The 20,423-nt window shown below is 43.3% G+C and overlaps 1 protein-coding gene across 1 annotated transcript in view; it reads left to right on the plus strand.

Annotated features, from left to right (window-relative positions):
* The window catches only part of e2f4 (E2F transcription factor 4), a 31,497-nt gene that overhangs the window by 8,118 nt on the left and 2,956 nt on the right, over positions 1–20,423 (plus strand). The window contains exons 2-8 of the mRNA XM_084335621.1: positions 5,601–5,710; positions 6,120–6,280; positions 7,410–7,454; positions 9,659–9,723; positions 11,181–11,375; positions 12,256–12,358; positions 15,038–15,193. Coding sequence (XP_084191747.1) covers positions 5,601–5,710; positions 6,120–6,280; positions 7,410–7,454; positions 9,659–9,723; positions 11,181–11,375; positions 12,256–12,358; positions 15,038–15,193 — 835 coding nt within the window. The remainder of the gene's footprint in view (positions 1–5,600; positions 5,711–6,119; positions 6,281–7,409; positions 7,455–9,658; positions 9,724–11,180; positions 11,376–12,255; positions 12,359–15,037; positions 15,194–20,423) is intronic.

Below are 20,423 nucleotides of genomic sequence, written 5' to 3' on the forward strand. Positions count from 1 at the left end.
GAAAGTACGGCTTGTCCGGGAGTCAAACTCGCTACCCCAGATCTGTGACGCGCACGGTTGTCCCCGACTCCGAAATAGCGTTCGAGGTACGCGGTGAGCTACTGGAGCTCCCAAGGAGGATGTCATTCTTTATATAGCCTGCCTATCATCAGGCAAAAAAAATTATTCTAACGGAAACACTGATACCGTGATATATACCGTTACCGTCTATGCTTCAAATTATACCGTGATATACATTTTAGACCATACCGTCCACCCCTAAGCACAGGAAACAAGTCTCGCGGGACGGTGGCCTGGGGCTCGCGGGGCGGTGGCCTGGGGCTCGCGGGACGGTGGCCTGGGGCTCGCGGGGCGATGGTCTGGGGCTCGCGGGGCGATGGTCTGGGGCTCGCGGGACGGTGGCCTGGGGCTCACAGGACGGTCCACACACCGCTATCAGTGTTCTTCTTCCCCGCCAATGAAGTATTCACCCAAAGACCCAATACAACAACTACAACAACAAATGGCAACAACTACCGCACTACCGGTAGAATAAGTGCAGAGAACCGTGGGAAGTGATGCAAACTGTCTTGTCGTGTTTTGAACATTTATGTTGTGTTGATGGAATCATGTTAATATAGAGATGAAAACAATACGTTATTTCGATTGATTAATTGGATAATGCTAGCAGGCTGCAGGCTGTTAGAGGTTAGAGGCAGAACTAGCGTAACGCGCTGTTTGGGCGTAGAGAAAGTGTACGTGAGAGAGCGTACGTCAGTGGCCAATCAGATCGCAGAACCCGAACGCGGAACTGCAAGTTTGTTGGTAAAAGACTACACGCGTCCGGGACAAGTAATATTGACGTACAGTCCAGAGATTGAGAGTTTCCAGTGTGACACTGTGAGACAGCCACTTTCTGATCAGATGGAATAACGTTACTATTCGTTTGGGGAATATATATATATATATTTTTTTACTTGTCCAGTTGGACAAGTTAAATTGTATTATGCTTGTCCGACAATTTTTTTTACTTGTCCCGGACAATAGGACAAGCCTTAATGTCAAGCCCTGGTGCTTCTCATCTTGACTAGCTCATCATAGTACCCATGTACATGTCAAAATACTTCCCAAAGGTCAGTGAATACCACGATCACAACACCAGAGGGAGCTCCACAAATCATGTTAAAGGGGAACTATCTTATAAATGGCCTTTTTGGGTGTTTAGCATTGTTTCCTAGCTATGTGAACTTATATTAATATGATCTATGTCTCAAAATTCTCATATTGGCGCATTCTTCCAATTCTCCTCTCATAATATTCACCCTCACTGAACTGAGTCATTTGAAAATGTGCCCTATCTGTGATGTCATAAAGACACTGCTGCATGATAATGTTCAGGCGAACCAGAACGCGCAGTGGTTTAGGAGCCCAGGCTCAAAACAGCTCGAGATCTTGAGGTAGAAAAATGCTGTTTTTGAGGACTTGATTAGAAATACAAAACAATGAATAAAAAAAATATATATATTACAGAGGTGTTCCATAGACTCACAGGAATTGTGTAAAAGTGCCCAAATAGTGAAAGAAATAGTAAAATAGTTCCCCTTTAAACCCAGATTCGGCTCAAACAAGGGACTAAACACGTTTCGCAATTATGCCACATCAATGTGGAACGCCCTACCCAAAGCTGTAAAGGAATGTGAATCACTACCCACTTTCAAAAACACTCTCAAAAAACACCTACGGGAGACTGCAATTCGAAACTGGCCCCTGTAAATGTCCGAACACAACCCCCTCCAATGTACAGTAAATTACCAAGTATGGTCTTGTCAATAATCCAATGCAGGGCTGTACGCTAAGCTTTTTCACTAGGGGCACACTTGCCCCTAAATGAGAAATTTAGGGGCAAAGAATATTTTTTAGGGGCACATTTTTAAATAACTATTTTACCATTATAGTAGGGCTGGGCGATATGGCCTCTAAATGATATCGCGATATTTTGACATGCATCAAAAATGCTTGATTTAACCCTTTGATGCATACAGTCACGCCAATATGATGATTATAATAAGTCCCTGCAACATATGTTTGCATTATTAAACCATGAAGATGCTTTAAAAAATAATTTAATGAAAATTTACTAAGAGTAGTCTACTGACACACTAATAAAAAAAATTATTTACATCTAAGACAATTTATATAAAAACTCTTGGGTGCCTTTTACACAGTACTGTGTTTTCTATCCACTTTAGCCAAACACACACACACACACACACACACACACACATATATATATACACACACACTACTGTGAGAAAATAATAATCACACAGACTTAATGATTTTAGAATATTTCAGATAATGAAATTAAATGTTTATCATCAACTATCCAGTTAGTATTTATACTGTGTGTAACATTTGGCTACTTTAAATCATTGAATGTAGAGAGAGAGCGAGAGAGAGAGAGAGAGAGAGAGAGAGAGAGGGGGCGAGAACGAACAAGAGAGCCAGCCCCCCCCTTCGCGTCTAAGCTGCCGTAGGTGATGACGTCACACTCGAATGTAAACAGGAAGAGATGGAGACACACGGAGATGGAAATTCAATGATATACAGAAATGAATAACCAATAAATATGAAGTTATGTTTAAACTTCTGTTGTCAAGCGTTGTCAATATAACCCACCCCCTCACGAATGGAACTAGTCTTGTGGAGTCCGCTTTGACCGTTTTCCAGGGTTAGCAGAGATCGCTAGTTAGCTTAGCAAAATCCTAATGGTAACCTTGGTTAGCAGCTACCGTTAGCTCATTGCTCGTGTCAATTAAATTGCATGTTATTAAAGGTCCGCGCTGGTCTGTAATGAAATTACAACCGCAACATTATATTGCACTGTACAGCCCTGGTTGTAGGCTAATGTTTTACTACAATTTGTATGGATTAATTTAGGAGTGAAATGCGAATGAAGGGTTGAAATCACCACTTGCAAGCTTGCCCCCAGATATTATTTTAAACTCGCACGGACCAAATTAGGGGGCAATTTGCGATCATATCATCGCAGTGTACAGGCCTGCAATGTACAGTTTTGTTTGTACAGTTGTACAGTGTCCCCCACCCACCCCTCCTACCCAACCCCCCCCCCCCCCCCCCACCCACCCAACCACCTCCAATGTACAGTCCCCCCCCCACCCCCACCTACCCAATCCAATGTACAGTTTCTACGTCAAATGTATATACTCTTTTTTTCTGGACTCTTTTTGTATCACAAACAGTACTGTAATTGCAAATCTGGTATGTCATAAATGTATAGATGTAGCAGTACTGTCTATCTGTATGTCATGTATGTCATATATGTTACGATTAATTGAAAATGGGGGACCCTGATGTAAACAAGATGAAAGTCTTTCTCTGGTCTGCATCCCCTTAACAATTGTATGTATTGAGCTGTACTGTACTGTACCCATTCTGCAATCTGTTAATAAAGTTTTCAATCAATCAATCAATAGAGGGAGGCAGGGGAGGAAATTAGGCCACTTTACTGGCCAAATGCTAGTATTTTTTACGTTTGGCTGGTAAAAAAAATCAGATACCCGCCAGTTGGCTGGTAAGCCAAAAAGTTCGTTTCCTCCCCTGCTGGCGAGTATAAAAAAAAATAAAACATTCTGCAATCACTGCACTGGCAAACGGTGCGCGTCTTCTGAGTGTTCGCTTTAGTTGACAGTGCCACGAGAGCACTGCACAAGACCACCCGCGGACATATAATGTTTAATAAACGTTTGCGCAGTACTGGCCAACCCGCGGACATATAATAAAAGTCCCGCGGTACTAGGCTAGCCATCAGGAGCACTCGCAAACAGATAACGTTAAACACAGCAGAAGATGGAAAACAGACTGACTGACCAACGGGGAACTGCATCCAACCCTAGTACAACCCTCGAGTATAAGTTACTAAGGACACATTTAAATCACAGAGGTGTAATGTTAGTCTACTGGAACTGTATACAGTGGTTAGCTTCTAGTTAGCGTTTTAGCTATAGCTGCTTGCTAGCTAACGTTAGCCCCGTGTGCTCAAAGCAGCCAGCTAGGTGTATCTGTTTCTGTTATGACTATAATGTTTCCAAAAAAGCACCGGACTACGACGTAAGGTTAGACATTTTATTTCATGCTCAAAAGCCCCTGGCTTGCACATCGCAGTCACGAAAGGGGCTAGCTCAACCAGTGCACTGTGCACAACAGCACACCAACCCAACTGACGTTACCACAACACTTGACGGTACTTCACAGCACTGTCGTAAGACCACCGTGCTGTATTAAAGGCAGTGTGCCTACCCAGATGCATACACAACATTGACGCAGCTTGACATACAAAGAAGTAATTATCACAATTAGCGATTTTTTTTGTCTGGTAAAAAATCTGTTTGGCTGGTAAAAAAAATCAGATACTCGCCAGTTGGCTGGTAAGCCAAAAAGTTAGTTTCCTCCCCTGGAGGGAGGGCTTCTCCAGGATAGCAGCCAGCTTCCTTCTCATACCCCTCTCTGCCACCACCTCTAGTCTGACCAGCTCGACTCCCACCACAGAGCTAGCCTTCCAAGTTCCTCACCAGCTTGTTCAGTTTGTTGGTGTCCCTCGAGTTGATGTAGCCCCCCAGCATGCCACAGGATAGAAGAGGACACTGGCCACTACAGAGTGGTAGAATGACTGCAGCAGTCTATTGCAAACATTGAACGACCTGAGTCTCCTCAGGAAGAACAGCCTGCTCTGTCCCTTCCTGTAGAAGGCCTCTGTGTTGTCCGACCAGTCCAGTTTATTGTTCAGGTGTACTCCAAGGAATTTATATGACTCCAGTACTCCACCTCATCCCCTCTGATGGTGATGGGAATTGGGGGGGGGGTTCAGGCTAGCCCTAGCTAGCCTATGTGAAAGAGTAGAGTTAAGTATGAGGAAGGGGATTCTTTGAGTCTTCATTGCCTATAGCCTGTGTTGCCAGTCACTGCCAGATGAGATAACATCCCATAACGTTAATTCTTTTTTATCAGGAAGTTCAGGAACCATTGGGAGCTATAGATTAATACAAAAGCAGGCTGAAAGGTTTTGCATGTCTTAACAATCTCCATGCAGCAGCATGCATACACTGCATGACTCATAAACAACAAGGCTCAGAATTATCTCCGCACAAGCCATATGGTTATCATTAGCTTGTTGAGAAAAGGATGTTACCCAAGGAAGGAAGCTGGGCTCGTTTGAGTGATGCACTGCCTACAGTCTTTCCCATAATTAATCTTAAATGTTCCTTTTTAAGGTTTTTAGTTGCAAGATGTGTGGGCCTTCTAGACCCAACAGTAACAAACACTGTTTGTGTCGCCGTGCATAACCATAGGAGCTGTATTTTACCTCCAGGGCATGACGGTTACTAGAGCTGCTCAGTTAGTCCTCTCCCCTCGGGCTCTCTCCAAATTGAATGGTAGAAAAAGTTCCCCATTGCTTATATCAGCAGGCCTTTTAGTGATTGTGTTACCCTGTTGGCTGCTGCTTTGTCTCACAAATAGACTAACTGACCTTAACTTACTGTCTTTTTTTTCCTTAACTTACTGTCTTTTTTTCCCCTATCTTTACATTGTGTGTCATTCAGGCAGCAGACACCCTTGCGGTACGACAGAAGCGGCGGATCTATGACATCACCAACGTGCTGGAGGGCATTGGACTGATAGAGAAGAAGTCCAAGAACAGCATCCAGTGGAAGTGAGTCCATGACGTCTCAATATGCCCTAAGGGGCGCTGCTTATTCTGCTAATTTCTTTTTAAACTTGAAATTCTTTTCCGATTTGAAAGGGTGATTTATTTAGTTTGATTTATTCAACTCCCTGGCTTTGAAGTAGTGGTCGATTGGATGTGCGTTTTTCAATGGCAGATACCAATATTTAAAGAGCAGGGTGTCCGATATATATATATATTTTTTTACTTTATTAACACTGTAATACCAGAGATAGTGTCTCAGGTGTGTAGGTCTCTCTAGGCTGTAATACCAGGGATAGGGTCTCGGCTACTGATATACCTGAAAGAAACATGACACCTTACTTACTGACTTACCATCTTATTACCACCCAGTCTGACCCACCTGACCTCTTTGTTTTCCAACGTGTGTTTTTAGGGGTGTAGGTCCTGGCTGTAATACCAGAGAGATAGCAGACAAGCTGATCGATCTGAAGGCAGAGCTGGATGATCTGGCCCTCAGGGAACACGAGCTGGATCAGCAGAGGGTCTGGGTCCAGCAGAGCATCAAGAACGTCACAGATGACTCCAACAATAGTCCATATCCTTCAATATAGACCATTTCTAACTTGACAACATACACATTCTAAATGGACCCAAGTTGAATTATTAGTGTAGTGGGTTGTTTTCCCATACACGAGGGATAATACATGGTTTGTCTAGTCAGCTGTGTGTGTGTGTGTGTGTGTGTGTGTGCTTGTATCAGGTTGCTATACTTGTGAGGACCAGTTAAAGCCCTGGGGCTGGTTGCACCAAACACCTTAGGAACACGCCAACATTTTGGGAAATTAGCTTACCATCTTCTCCAGAGAGAGACAAAAAGATAGATATTCCTCTCTGTGCGTTCAGTAGAAAGCTATCTGGCTGCATGTTAGCTTAGCACAATGAATGGAAGTGGACATGACCGGTTAGCCTAGGCATTGTCCAACTAACACCTCTCCCAAAGGCTAACCGGTCATGTCCACTTCCATTCATTGTCCAACTCCAAAACTTTCCTGTAAACATGTTGTGACCTGTGTATTTTTTTTACATTTTCGTTTTCTAAGCAGATATATACTATTAGGGCTGTCCCCGACTAAGGATTTGGATAGTCGACTATGATTGGCCGAAATTAGCCAATAGTCGATTGTAAAAAAAAAAGTATAATACATTTTTTATTTATCTGGGCTGTGGGGGTGCTTAAAGGAGTCGACGGAACGCTTCTTGTCCTCTGCAAAAGCATGCAATTGGTCCACTGATGGATACATCTTAATATTTGTCTAGTCTAGTGTGTTCATTAGACGGGTGAAATCCTCTTTCAGTGCCTCTGCCTGTTTTCTTAGGCAGTTAGCCTCTGGTATGCGTGCCATTAGCGTCAGCCTCTTTTTTTTAGGACTCTTTTTTTTTTCGACTAAGGTTGGCAGTCGACTACGGCTCCTTTCGATCGATTAGTCGACTAATAGGGGTCAGCCCTATATACTATATATATATATAAAAAGCCATGTTATAAGTATAAGACTCCTAGGGTAAGGTGCTGGGGAGTGAATGTAGTCTGTGGAAGGTCACATAGTATGGCAACGTATACAAGAGTGTGCCTGCATGGTGTCCTCTGTCAATTCTGTCTTGTTTGAAGTGTGTACCACTGTATAAAATGCTCGGATGTTTGCTGATTTGGCCCTTAACACTCTTACTATGGCTTATGTTAAACATGAAGACCTCTGTGGGGCTTTCAAAGGTGAGTTTCTCCTACAGTCATATAGTTTGCCTTATTTGTCCCTTTGTGCTTTTACATTTTTTTTTATAAAATATTCACTCACTCACTCACTCAGGCCATGGTTAGACTAGGTGTTTTTGTTTTCGTTTTGTTGCTGAATGAATACGTTTGCTGTCCCAGTTAAATAGAAATGCCGTTTTGGCAGGAAAACGCGTTGCCCTACTGACAACGCCGAAAAGGTGTTTTCGTTTTGGATACTCGCCAAAACTCGCCGACAACGTGTCATGTAATCTGTGCGGAGCCGTTGTTGCGCAACGCCCATGCGCAGTAGATACCGACATCTGCGTGCCCTCACCAACGTCCGGTGACGACAGAGCTGTGCCAAATAGCTGCAGCTACCATGTGTTGTCAAGTTATTGTTATAAGGACCCCAGTCCAAGCTACAACAGTCTGCATTCCCTTAACAATTGTTTGTATTGAGCCGTATTGTATTGTGCCCATTCTGCATTATGTTAAATAAGTTTACATCCATTCATTCTGCTAGCATTAACGATTGCATGAGCAGCTGGCTAACGTGAGCTAACATTAGCTATCAGACCCTGTTAGCTCAGAGCTCCTCTTTCAATCTTAACAAGCATTAAACAAAATGGCCCAGTGATCTATTCACCTTTGTTTAATACATGAGGCATTGTCTAATGTTATCTAGCTACTGATAGCTCCTGATATCATCAGTTTGGTGCTGGCTGGCTAACGTGAGCTAACGTTAGCTGCTAGCCACAATGCTATACTGTTGTACTGGCATATTCCATTCACGTTAGCATGTAGCGCTAACAACATCAGAGATCTTTTTGTGAGACTAAACTATCTGCTCTTGGTGGTCAATTGTGTTGCTGTTAGTTTTGTTTCATCAACAAATGAGAGGCAGAACACACAGTGAATGTATCCGTTTTGTTTATTGCACTTTTATTGCACTTTCTTTGCTGAAAAATAAGTGCTACATTGGCTATTTAGCTCATGGAGGCATTTAACCCATTCTCCGCCGCTGACGTGTTTACACGTCATTCTCCGCCATGCGTAATCTGCCAATGACACCTAAAGGCGTCTTTGAGATCAATATTTCATATTTTCGTCATGGTATTCACATTTCACCCACGGAGTCAAAACCGGAAGTGGCCGGAAGTGCTTAGTCCGTCCCCTATTCCGTCCGGCCACTCGCTATCGCTCGTGGGACTCTATCCAGACACCGTGGATATCGATCCGTTGCCATAACTCGATAAACAACATGATTGGACGTATATTAGTATTATACAAACCGGAACTGGATCACCTAGATCAACATCACATAACTGGGATCTGTTTGCGCCAGTGTGATCGCCCAACGGTAAGAGGAAGTTGCCGTGAGTTCCAGCGTTTTTGATTATTATTATCCATACAAACTGCTCTGATCTATATATCACCCATACTACATGAATCCTTTAACGTCTGTCATTGAATTATAAACGACCCCCCCCCCCCCCCCCCCCCCCCCCCCTCCGGTCACCAGCAGATGACCAGTCATGACGTTTAGGATCATGTACAGTTGAAATTTTTTATATAACGTTGATCGGTATCAAACTGCATTTGATCATCTAATATATGCATTTATGGCTATATCTCGCATTCTATGAAATACAGCAGAAAACGATAAAAACATATTTATACTCTGGACGGTATTTTAGTATGAATGTGTGAATGAAAAAGTAAAACGTTCCTACATCCTGAACGATAGATAATTGATGTTGAATGGGCCATAGTAATGTCAATTTAGCAATACAATTTAAAAAGTTATAGCCCTGCAAAGAAGGTGAACATCTCCATAGACAAATAGTACTGGCAGAGAGGCTACAAGGATGGATATAAGCTCCGGCAGAGAATGGGTTAAAGATGGTGGCTTGTTGGTTTTTTTGCAGGAAGTGTATTGGCACATCCAAGGTAACTACCTCCCTGCGCATGCTCAGTGCTGAATTCGAGACGCGATCCGTTGCGGTCTGACCACGCCTCGTTCTGACAAAACGAAAGTGCTCAGATTGCAAAACAAATGTCTAACTCGGCTGTCACTACGTTGCGCTCTGGAAAGCGAAACTCATCTTGAAAATGAAACGAAAACACCCTGTGTGTAACCGACGCCTCACACACTCACTCCCTCCCTCCTCCCTCACATACTAATGACCATCCTTCCTCTCTAGGTGATACTCTCCTAGCAATTCGAGCTCCCACCGGTACACAACTAGAGGTGCCTGTACCAGAATCTGTAAGTACTTTACATGTGTGTGTGTGCGTGCAGAATCTGTCTGTGCGCACACGTTTTTGTGAAGTTTCCTTTTAACTGGTTCGGGGCCAACCACGTATACGTGTTTGGGAGCCTACTCAATGTCACAGAGCTGTATTTTGGCTGGTAAAGGCATATTGGGACTCCGAAAGTGCAGTACCGGCCAGATCCTGGTATTGGCGCTGTCTCGAGAATGCAGTTTCCCCTGTTGCAGACCGGGTGTCACTATTTTTTCGCTCCGGGGTGGACTTTTCTGTTAGCCTGAAGCTATGGCTTCACCAGATCGCCTGGAATACTTTTTGCGACGCCGAATTCAGCATGCAGTAAAGGAATATAGCATCAGCCAATGGACATATCGATCTACCAGATGGCGATAAAATAACTGGGAAATTCTTTTTGGAATCCAACCGGTCACAGGTAGCGAGTTGACGTCAATTTCAGCCTGATTGGGCCTTGTTCTCATAGCCAACCACCCGGTCAGCGTATGTTGTTGCAATAACGAATGCCGTTATTGGTAATCATCAATAATCAGAAACGACTTCCCCCGCCCCCCCCTTTCATGCATTCATGGTGGAACATGATACCGATCATATGCATTTTGATTTTTAACTCTAGCTTGTGTAGGGCCGATATAACGTTCATATTCACGACGCTATAAAACGGGAACGTATTGATATACAAATTATTTCTTTATTGCATATTGAAGGGAAGGTTTATACTGTCAATTGACAATGACAATGGACACATAGCAATAATATAAAATATAGATTCAGCTCTACAAACAACCTCACGCACAGTGAACAGTTGTAATGAAAAGCTGGCCTCATAGAGTCTAATCCCAATGGCCCCGAATGTGTTAAGAATGATGTCTTTATTTTATTTTATTTTTTTATCCACTTTTTCTCCTATTTTTCTTGTATTTTCCTCCCATCCCAATTTAGTCGTTATGCCAATTCCCCCCTCACCTTCCTGGTCGTTGCGCGCATTTGCCCCCTACTTGCCGGTCTAGGGAGCCCTGAAGTCTATCACATGCTTCCTCCGATACATGGGAGACAGCCAGCAGCCTCTTTTCACCTGGCAGCAAGGACTCTCATTGGGTGAGTGTAACGCGTGGGAGGGCACACTACCTCACCCAGATCCCTTCCTCGCTGTGCAGGCGCGCTGACCGACCTGTAGGAGTCGCTGTTTACAACGACCAGATTACCACCCACCGGCTTCCCTCCCGCTGACACTGCCAATTGTGTCAGTATAACGACCGGCCAATTCGATACCAGTGTCTTGCGGTGGTAGACGGATGCTTAGTCCGCTGCGCTACCCGGCCGCCCAGATGTCTTTATTTTCTAAAAGAAAATCTGAATATTTCTACCTCTGATTCTTAACTGTGTGTTTCTTTTTGTCTGTCCCTCTGTATCTCTACGTCTCTCTGTCCATATGTCCAGGTTCTGAATGGGCAGAAGAAGTACCAAATCCGTCTGAAGAGTTCCGCGGGTCCCATTGAGGTTCTGCTGGTCAACAAAGACCCGTCCAGCCCGTCTCCAGTGGTCCTGCCCGTCCCTCCTCCAGAAGACGTCCTGCAGAACCTCCCAGCACCAACACCAATGCCTACCTCCCAGATCCCCAGTGCTGCCTCCCAGGTACAATGTAATACTATTACTTCTAAAGGGACAATCCACTCAAAACCAGAAATGTTAAGGCTGTCAAAGTTAACGCAGTATTAACGCGTTATCGCCCGATTCTATTAACGCCACTATTTTTTTTAACTCACGATTTAACTTTTTAAGAATTTTTTTTTCAACTAGACTTCACTCGGGTGTATTATTGATGCTCTCATTGATACTATGTTTGTTTCTGAAGTGTGTGTGTGTGTGAGATATATATAGAGAGAGAGGGGGGGTGAGAGCGATGAGGAAGGGGCAAGAGAGAAAGAGAGCTGGGAGAGTGTGTGAGAGAGAGAGGGTGTGTGTGTGATTACTCAGCCCTTGTGTGGGTGAATGTAATCAGTTCCTAACGTTTTCTTTCCGCTATTACTTCATGCACACTTTATTCATTGTTTAAAAATATTCTTTTCTTTGAAGTTATTTTGTGCATCACTCTGTTTTGAATTTGATGCAAATTTGCAATGCATGAGGGTTCATCCTTTTGTGTTAAATGGCTGCATAAAGCAAGCATTTGTTGACTCATGTTGATAAGAGTATTAAAACTTGGAACTTGAAAAAGATCCATTTAAGGTAGATACATTTTTTTTAACGTGATTAATTTGCGATTAATCGCGAGTTAACTATGGACAATCATGCGATAAATATTTTAATCGATTGACAGCACTAGTTTTTATTCCTTTGAACTTTAATAAAATATGGTGGGCGAGCCAATCCATGAAAGGGATACTGAACTCTTCTCTTCTCTTCTCTTCTCTTCTCTTCTCTTCTCTTCTCTTCTCTTCTCTTCTCTTCTCTTCTCTTCTCTTCTCTTCTCTCTTCTTCTCTCCTCTTCTCTCCTCTCCTCTCTGCCTTCCAGGCCCCCAAAGCTGCCCCCCAGGCTGCAGCCCCAGCTGTCAACCCCACGCCTGCCACCACGGCAGCAGCAGCTGGTACAGCCAACCAGACCAACTCAACGACAGGTACGTAGGGTGCTGTAACCAGGCCTGGGATTAGCAAACCACTGCCGGATGCTTGTCCCATAAACGCATGCATAGAGCATGTTTCCACAGTGGCAGGTTTAAAAACCTTCACTACAGGTGGGCAAGGTTTCCCAACTGGTCCCGAGGTCTGCACCTGGAGTGACCCCCGTCCGGGGCCCTGCTCCGGGGCTGTCGCCCTCCTGAAATGCTTCCTGAAATCCATCAACCCTTTTCAGTTCTACATACAAATATTTGCTATAAAGTAGAAATGTGGCTTGTTGGAAGTCTAGCTCCGCACACAACTAGCAAACCTCTGCATGGTGCTAGTCGTGAAGCACTGAGGTGCTTTGACTATAGAACTATGAGGACATGAAAACAGAAAAGTACAAATGTTAGACCCTGTATGATCAAATCACAGTAGAAACCTAAACTAATGTTAGCTGCTAACGTTAACTAAACTGGCCACAAAAAAGTTCAACCAACCCTGGAGCCACTCGCAGCAAAGCAGTCCTCTGGACCAGTTAAAACAGTTAAACTGACCCTGTAGCAGCTCACAGCAGAGCAGTCCTCTGGACCAGTTAAAACAGTTACACTAATCCTGGAGCCTCACATAGCCCTTTTACACCAGCCAGGCTCCGTGCTGGAGCCGGTTCCCGAACGTAATCTTGCATCGGCCGGCGCGTTCAGACTGGGATTAATTGGTTCAGAACGTGACAAATCGGTGCTCAGCTGGCACCGGAAAATAGTTGGTTTTTCCTCGCGAACCTTGACATCATCAGTGGGCGTGTCATATTCTAGGCTGTGAAGACGGGGAAAGTAGAGAGTCGGCATTGCACTCCTGATTCATTCAACAGGAAGCGATTTGCGAGTACAATACACCATCCAACCAGAGAGATTCGAACTCGGGACCTTTCGCTCCACAGGCAGCGCACTAACCAGCTGAGCTAAACGGGCCGTCATGAATTACTACTGACTAATCCATCATTTACACTTTTCAAGTGCCAATTGCGGTCGTCGTCCATTAATAAATCAGATATCATGCTATTATGTCATGTTCTACAGTAGGACTTACTACTATATGATACCCATTCAAACAAGTCATTCGAATAATAGAAGCATACTTTGCTGGAACGATTAATTTCAAACGTATACAGCGTGTGTGTGCTTTTGTGTGTGCGCTCTCGCGCTGAGGCTCGCTCTCCACGCATTATTTTTACCTGAGTAACGCCCCCGTTGATGACGGAGACGGCGGAATGTTGGTTCTGCTTAAATGGGTGTAAACGCGGGGTGGTTCGCCAGAGAGCACCAAGGTTCAGAGGGTTCAGAACGGAGCTGGAGCTTGAACCGGAGCCCGGGCGGTTTAAAAGCGCTAACAGTGGAGCAGTCCTCCTCTTAATTTGAGTTGATTTAGCTGAGAATAGTCAGAGATGGGCCTCTTTGCAATAAGTTTGCTCTCTAGCTCAAACAGTGAGGTATGAGAGAGGCTGATACATGGATGTAACAATCCTGATGCAGATAAAGCCTGTTTCATTCAAAAGGAACATACTGATTTATATACGTATACAAATTTATAATCTTAAAAATATGTATAATAATTGTGAAAACTATGATATTTCCTCACGCAATAATCATACCATCAAAATCTCATAATGTGACATGCCTAGCGCCGTCAGATGCTGTGCCACCCACTACCACAAGTCAATTCTTAACCTTTGGGAAACACTGGATTTGGAAGTTTCTATGTTGCGGTAACTTCTCTGTATCTCGTTTAAATGTGTTTGGGAGAAATGTCTGGGCTGCAAATTCTATATTGTATTATACTAAATTATGTTATATCTAGTCAAATTAATGGAAGAACAAATGTAAATGTAAGGGGGTAGGGATCAATAATCTTAGCTTCCCTCTACTCCTTTTTTTGGACAGGTCTGATAACTAAATACATTGCTCTTGACTTTTTGTTTATAATTCATTTTTTTGAAAATTGTTTAAAAAAAAGAATTGTTATGATTGTTCTGTTTGACGGAGCTAGATACCGTGATTTGTTTGGAGGAATATGGAGAATACATGTTCAAAAATAAACTCATTCATTCATTCAAAGTAAGCAGTACGGTAGTTCAGTTCCCCCCGTATGGAATTACTTCATTTCTCTTCATACTTTTTTGCCAGTGTATGGCCATGAAATAGGTATTCAATTCTATTCAAAGTGGTCTTAAAAATATCTTAAATTTAACTTGTTGAAACCGGCAAGAACCCTGTTGAGAGTAAATTAGTTTGAATATGGCCACCACTCCATTGATGTCATCTGGGACATTGCATCCTTGTCTTGTGTTAATTACAGCTCAATGGGATGATAAGGTAGCAGTCCCTAGAATCTACATAATTTCATGGGGCTGTAATTAACGCAACACAAAGATTCAATGTCCCTGATGATATCACCGGTGGCCATATTTAAACAAATGTACTCTACTAAATGAATGTGTGCAAAACTGTTTACGGTTTTTGGATGTGTGTGAGATTATGTGCAAAATAATTTATAATCGGCATTGTTTTTTGGTGAAGTGCCCCTTTTAAGAAACACTAATTTATAATAATTAGAGAGCACTTGTGCACATCCAGAGTAGGTTCATTTCTGCTAATTGATAATAATTCACGCCATTTGTCGTATTTCCTTTATCGCAGAGGCAACCAGCAACAGCAGTACCCTAACACAAATCGCAGATCCACCTGCTACGACGCCATTGGTTACTCAGCAACTCCAGTCCTCCGCCTCATTGGATGGATCTGCCTCCTCCTCCTCTGCAGTATTTGAACCAATAAAGTCCGATCCCTCTGAATGTGAGTGTTGTCCCTGCTAGGATTTGTTTTACACACTATCTGCTAAATGACTTAGGAGGAGGGGGGGTGGGGTTACTTTCCACTGCCCCGTGAGGGTATGCTGAAGTGGAAGAATGTCCAGGGGTTGGGTGGTACTGGTGATGAATCAAACATACCCTCTGAATTTTGAGATTGTTTCTGTCTTGCCTTTGAACATTTCATCCTAACATAATAGTGTTGGTTATGGAACTTCTATTCAGTGTTCCATGTGACATTTCCATTGGCAAAAGTTTTTGTTCTCGCCTAGTCTTGCATAGCCAACCATACCTCACTCCACACTACATTACACTGTTAGCGCTGTGCCAAGCGCTGGAGAGAGGTCTGGCTGAACCTATTATCATTCTGCTATAGGGGTAAAACACACTCTAGCTTGTTTGTATTTCTTTAAACCAATCGCCATCATGCAGTGACGGTGCCCTTGCACAATAATGTCACAGATAGCTGAACGGGAGGAGAATTCTGACTGAAATAGTCAGCCAATGGCATGCTTATACCCACAGTCTATATCCTGTGAGTCAGACTAGCTTATACCCACAGTCTATATCCTGTGAGTCAGACTAGCTTATACCCGCAGTCTATATCCTGTGAGTCAGACTAGCTTATACCCACAGTCTATATCCTGTGAGTCAGACTAGCTTATACCCACAGTCTATATCCTGTGAGTCAGACTAGCTTATACCCGCAGTCTATATCCTGTGAGTCAGACTTATACCCACAGTCTATATCCTGTGAGTCAGACTAGCTTATACCCACAGTCTATATCCTGTGAGTCAGACTAGCTTATACCCACAGTCTATATCCTGTGAGTCAGACTAGCTTATACGTACCCACAGTCTATGTCAATTATTATTACTATTGTTTTATTTTTATATGACTCTTTATGTGTTATTTTCAGATAGCAGGTGTTTTGATATGCCAGCTCTTCCTCTTTGAGCTGTGTTTATATCTGGTTTCAACATCACACAGCATTGCCACATACTTGTCAAAACACCTCATGTATTTGTTTGTATTTGGCTCACATGTGTCTAAACACAGCTGGTCAAATATGCACTGTCCTCATGTACATAGAGAATATATATTTTGTACTACAGGCATACACGATAAATGTGTAATGATAAACTACTCTTGTTATTTATACCTTAGGTTGATGCCCTTTTAACATCTTGGCCAGGGACTACAGATGAAATCTAGCCTTCTGGCTAATTCTGGCGTATTTACATTTTTTATGTTGATTAATATGCGCTGTCCCTTTTGCAAATAAACTTAAACGTATACAGTTGGAGCAATATATGGCAAAACAGAGCTGCTTCCACGCATGCACTACACTGACTCACAACACTTGACTCCAAAAGACTACCCTCTTCCGGAAATAGGGGCGGGACTCTGAGGGAGACACTGATAACAGCAATGGACTGTTTGGGGTTTGGGGCGGTAGCGTAGATGGCATAGATAACATGGATTAAAACTGAACAAAGCCTTGTGATTCAGGCTGAGGGCCTGGAGTCAGTAGATGGTAACGACCCCAGGAGACAGAATTCGATGGTGTATTGTTGTCAAGATTTTGACCAGGATAAATGGCTATAGATTCACCCTGAATCATCAATTAGGAGCTGGGAAACAAGTAAATGTATGTTTCATACACCTTTAACATTTATAAGGATACATGATCTTACAGGATAAGATAACTTAGTCAGACCAAACCTAAGAAAGATATGAATGAATATAATGAATGGTCGCCGGATTAATAAATATGTGGGTGAATGTGTTCTCAACTGCGCTCCCACAAATGAGAAATGCCACTGATTCTTAAATTGAACGTGCATTTTCGTACACCTGATTTTGCATACACAACGCCCCACCAGCTCCTTACAAGAGAATGCAACCACAGGACTGTGTGCACACAGAATCCACAAGCAACATTAAAGCAATTTGCGACTGATCAGATTAAAATGTATTGTCATTATACAGCACAAGTACATTCCAACGAAAACAAATATAACAGTAAAGTACAATAGTAATATACAATGTACATGTGATTAAACTGGGTATAACATATATAAATGAGTACTACTGAGTAATAATGCTAATCAGATGTATGTACAGAGTTATAGTATTAATATGTACAGTGATACAGGTATAAAGCCAAGTGCTATGGTAGTAAGTCATACTGACCAGCAGCGTTGCTAGACTAGACTTAAGCAGCCTAAAGCATCCCACTAGGTACTCATTGCTCTCTGTGAATAGGTCGCATGGTCGTGGTACTGGCGCTCCCTCCTTATCGCATGATCAGCGATATCTTTCAGCAGCAGTAGATATGCCATATTGTGTGGAGGCCTAGACTTGGCCCATTATTTATTTTTTTATCTATTTTTTCTCCTCCCTTTTTTTCGTATTTCTTCTCCCATCCCAATTTAGTCGTTATGCCTATTCCCTTCCTGGTCGTTGCACACATTTTCCCCCACTTGCCGGCCTAGGGCGGGTTGAAGACTATCACATGTCTCCTCTGATACATGTGGAGTCAGCCAGCCGCTTCTTTTCACCTGACAGTGAGGACTCTCACTGGAGGAGTGTAACGCATGGGAGCCGGAGGTACCGCTGACAGCTAGATTCGAACCCAGTGTCTCTGCGGTGGTAGGCGAGTGCTTAGTCCGCTGCGCTACCCAGCCGCCCAGACTTGGCCCATTTTAAATAGCATGATTGATCACTGATTATTGGATGGTTCAATTTACATGATTGTTGTTCAAGTCCATGTGCAAGTTCAAGGTTTTATTTGTCACATGCAACATGATACCAGTAAGATGAGCAGTGGAATCAGGGCCGCCTGGGAGAAATGCGAGGCCCTATGTATATTTTTTTTTTTTTTTTTTCATACAGTCAACATATTCTTAAATAATAGCGCTGCCCGAGGCGGGGCATGATACAGTAAACATATAGCAAAAGAGAGAGCGAGAGAGAGCTCCCGTTCTATAGTCAATATACAGTGTACAGAGAGAGAGAGAGAGAGAGACACATTGGAAAGAAATTGAAATGCTATTTGGCCCTAAGAGTACACAGTGGCAGAATACCTGAGCACTGTGACTGAAGATCCTTGACTATACAGACTCAGCGAGCACAGCCTAGCCATCGAGAAAGGCCGCCATAGGCAGACTGTGTGTGTTAGAAAGAGAGAGAGAGAGAGAGAGAGCATGTGTGTTAGAGAGATAGCATGTATGAGAGAGAGAGAGAGAGAGAGAGCATGTGTGTGTGTTAGAGAGAGCATGTATGAGAGATCAAAAAGGACAAAGATCAACACTTAAATCCAAAGAGAAGAGGGTCTATAGAGAAACCAAAGCAGCAAGGAGCCAATGGCCGACATCAGCTAAATAGGCTAGCCAGGTACTGTGACACACACAGCTTTGGCCAACGGCCCAACGCTACCCAAGCTACACAAACGACCAAGACATTCACACACAGCACATGTCGTATCTCCAAATGTTGTGAAGTAGCATATGTTTTGCCTGGAAAAAAACATCGTTATTAACAAAACATTCGGGAGGGGAAGGAAGGAAGAGTGGGGTAATGTCATGACATTTTCATTAATCTTACCTGCACCAAGGAACGCAGGGCGAAAGGCCGTAACACAGGTCTCCACGTTGACGAAAGGCCTCTCGCTGTCGGGACAAAAATAAGCTATGGCCAGAGCCTTGTCATGGTGCAGGCCCGACTACATCTTCTGTCAAAGATGATGTCGTAGTCACTAGTCAGAGTGCCAGAACCCCCTGCTATTCTCACGGCTAATGTCAATGGTCGTAGCACAAGCTAACAGCTAACTCAAGGCTAACTGATAGCATCAAACGAACGTTCCCAGCCGAGCGCAGCCGGCAGTTAACGTCGAAGCTAAACAGCTAACTGGCTAACAGTTAGCTCAATCAGGCTATCGCTAACGGCTAACCATTAGCTAACGCAGAAGCAAGCTATGCGGCTACATACAGCCAGGTGCTGACACCAGGCACACACCGTTAGCTACTAGTAGTACTATTAGCTAGTCGACCAGTTTGGCTCCAGAGAGAGAGAGAGAGAGATAGGTCCACGGCGGGAATATAATAATAGTTGACTCACCATAACGCAGTATCAATGCGGCGCCAATGGTAAAGTTGGAAGGAGACTTTCTTGGCCCACGGTGTAATTTCTTCTGATCCATGCTGCTTTTGAAAAGACATCCACTGGCTCCTCTGAATAGCGCTGAATTAAATCATCCCTCTACCTCGTGTTAGTCGTGTGTCTTCTTCTTCTTCTTCTTCTATTACGGCGGACGGGAGAAGGGCCCGGAAACACTATCCTAAAATCTGTAGAGCAGCAAAGCCGCAGAAACCGGAAAACTGCAGTCTGCAGAGCCGCAGAGGCAGGAACAAGTCAGACACATTCTACAAACGTGTCTAATGTGAAATATATAAGCATATAAGCAAAACTAGATTTTAGGTCTGTGATGAAAAAGGGCCTCGCGGGAAGGGGGGCCTAGCATAAAAAATAAAAAATACAATTTTTTTTTTTTTTTTTTTTTGGCGAGGCCCCCCTTCCCGCGAGGCCCTGTGCGACCGCACTGCTCGCACACCCCCTGAGGCGGCCCTGAGTGGAATGTTTCTCCACTGGCTCTTACAATGTGCACACTAAGCAATGTAAAAAAACAAAAACAATGGAGAACAAGACAGTATATGGACTATTAACTCATTCAGCGCCAGGGATTAGCCTTGTCCCGTTCTAGCTATGCCACGCTTTAAATATAGGGGTGGGTCACCTTATTTGTAGAGCTATATCTATATTCTATATTATAGCTATGGAGACAATACTATAGTCATTTGACAGTGACATTCTTCCGTCGAACATGCAAAAAGAGATAATTGTCATGCATACGTGCATTGCGCGTTATCCTGTGGTGAATTGTTTATTGTTTAAAAGGATCCCCATTAACTGTCACCTAAGTGGCGAGCTAGTCTTCCTGGGGTCCACACAGAAAGACAACAGAAAACAGAAAACATAACAACATGAGATACATATGACAATCACAATTAACAATGATAATCTAAAAACAGTAAAACATTGTAGACATCATTATCAACATCAGAATATTTTGCTCACATATTTAAGTAGTGCATTCTCAGGTGGTATTTGAAAGACACTTTACTATTCAATTTACTTATGTTCAGTGGGCAGT

The sequence above is a fragment of the Notolepis coatsorum genome (genome assembly GCF_963971535.1).
Source record: "Notolepis coatsorum genome assembly, chromosome: 18".
Classification (NCBI taxonomy): domain Eukaryota; kingdom Metazoa; phylum Chordata; class Actinopteri; order Aulopiformes; family Paralepididae; genus Notolepis; species Notolepis coatsorum.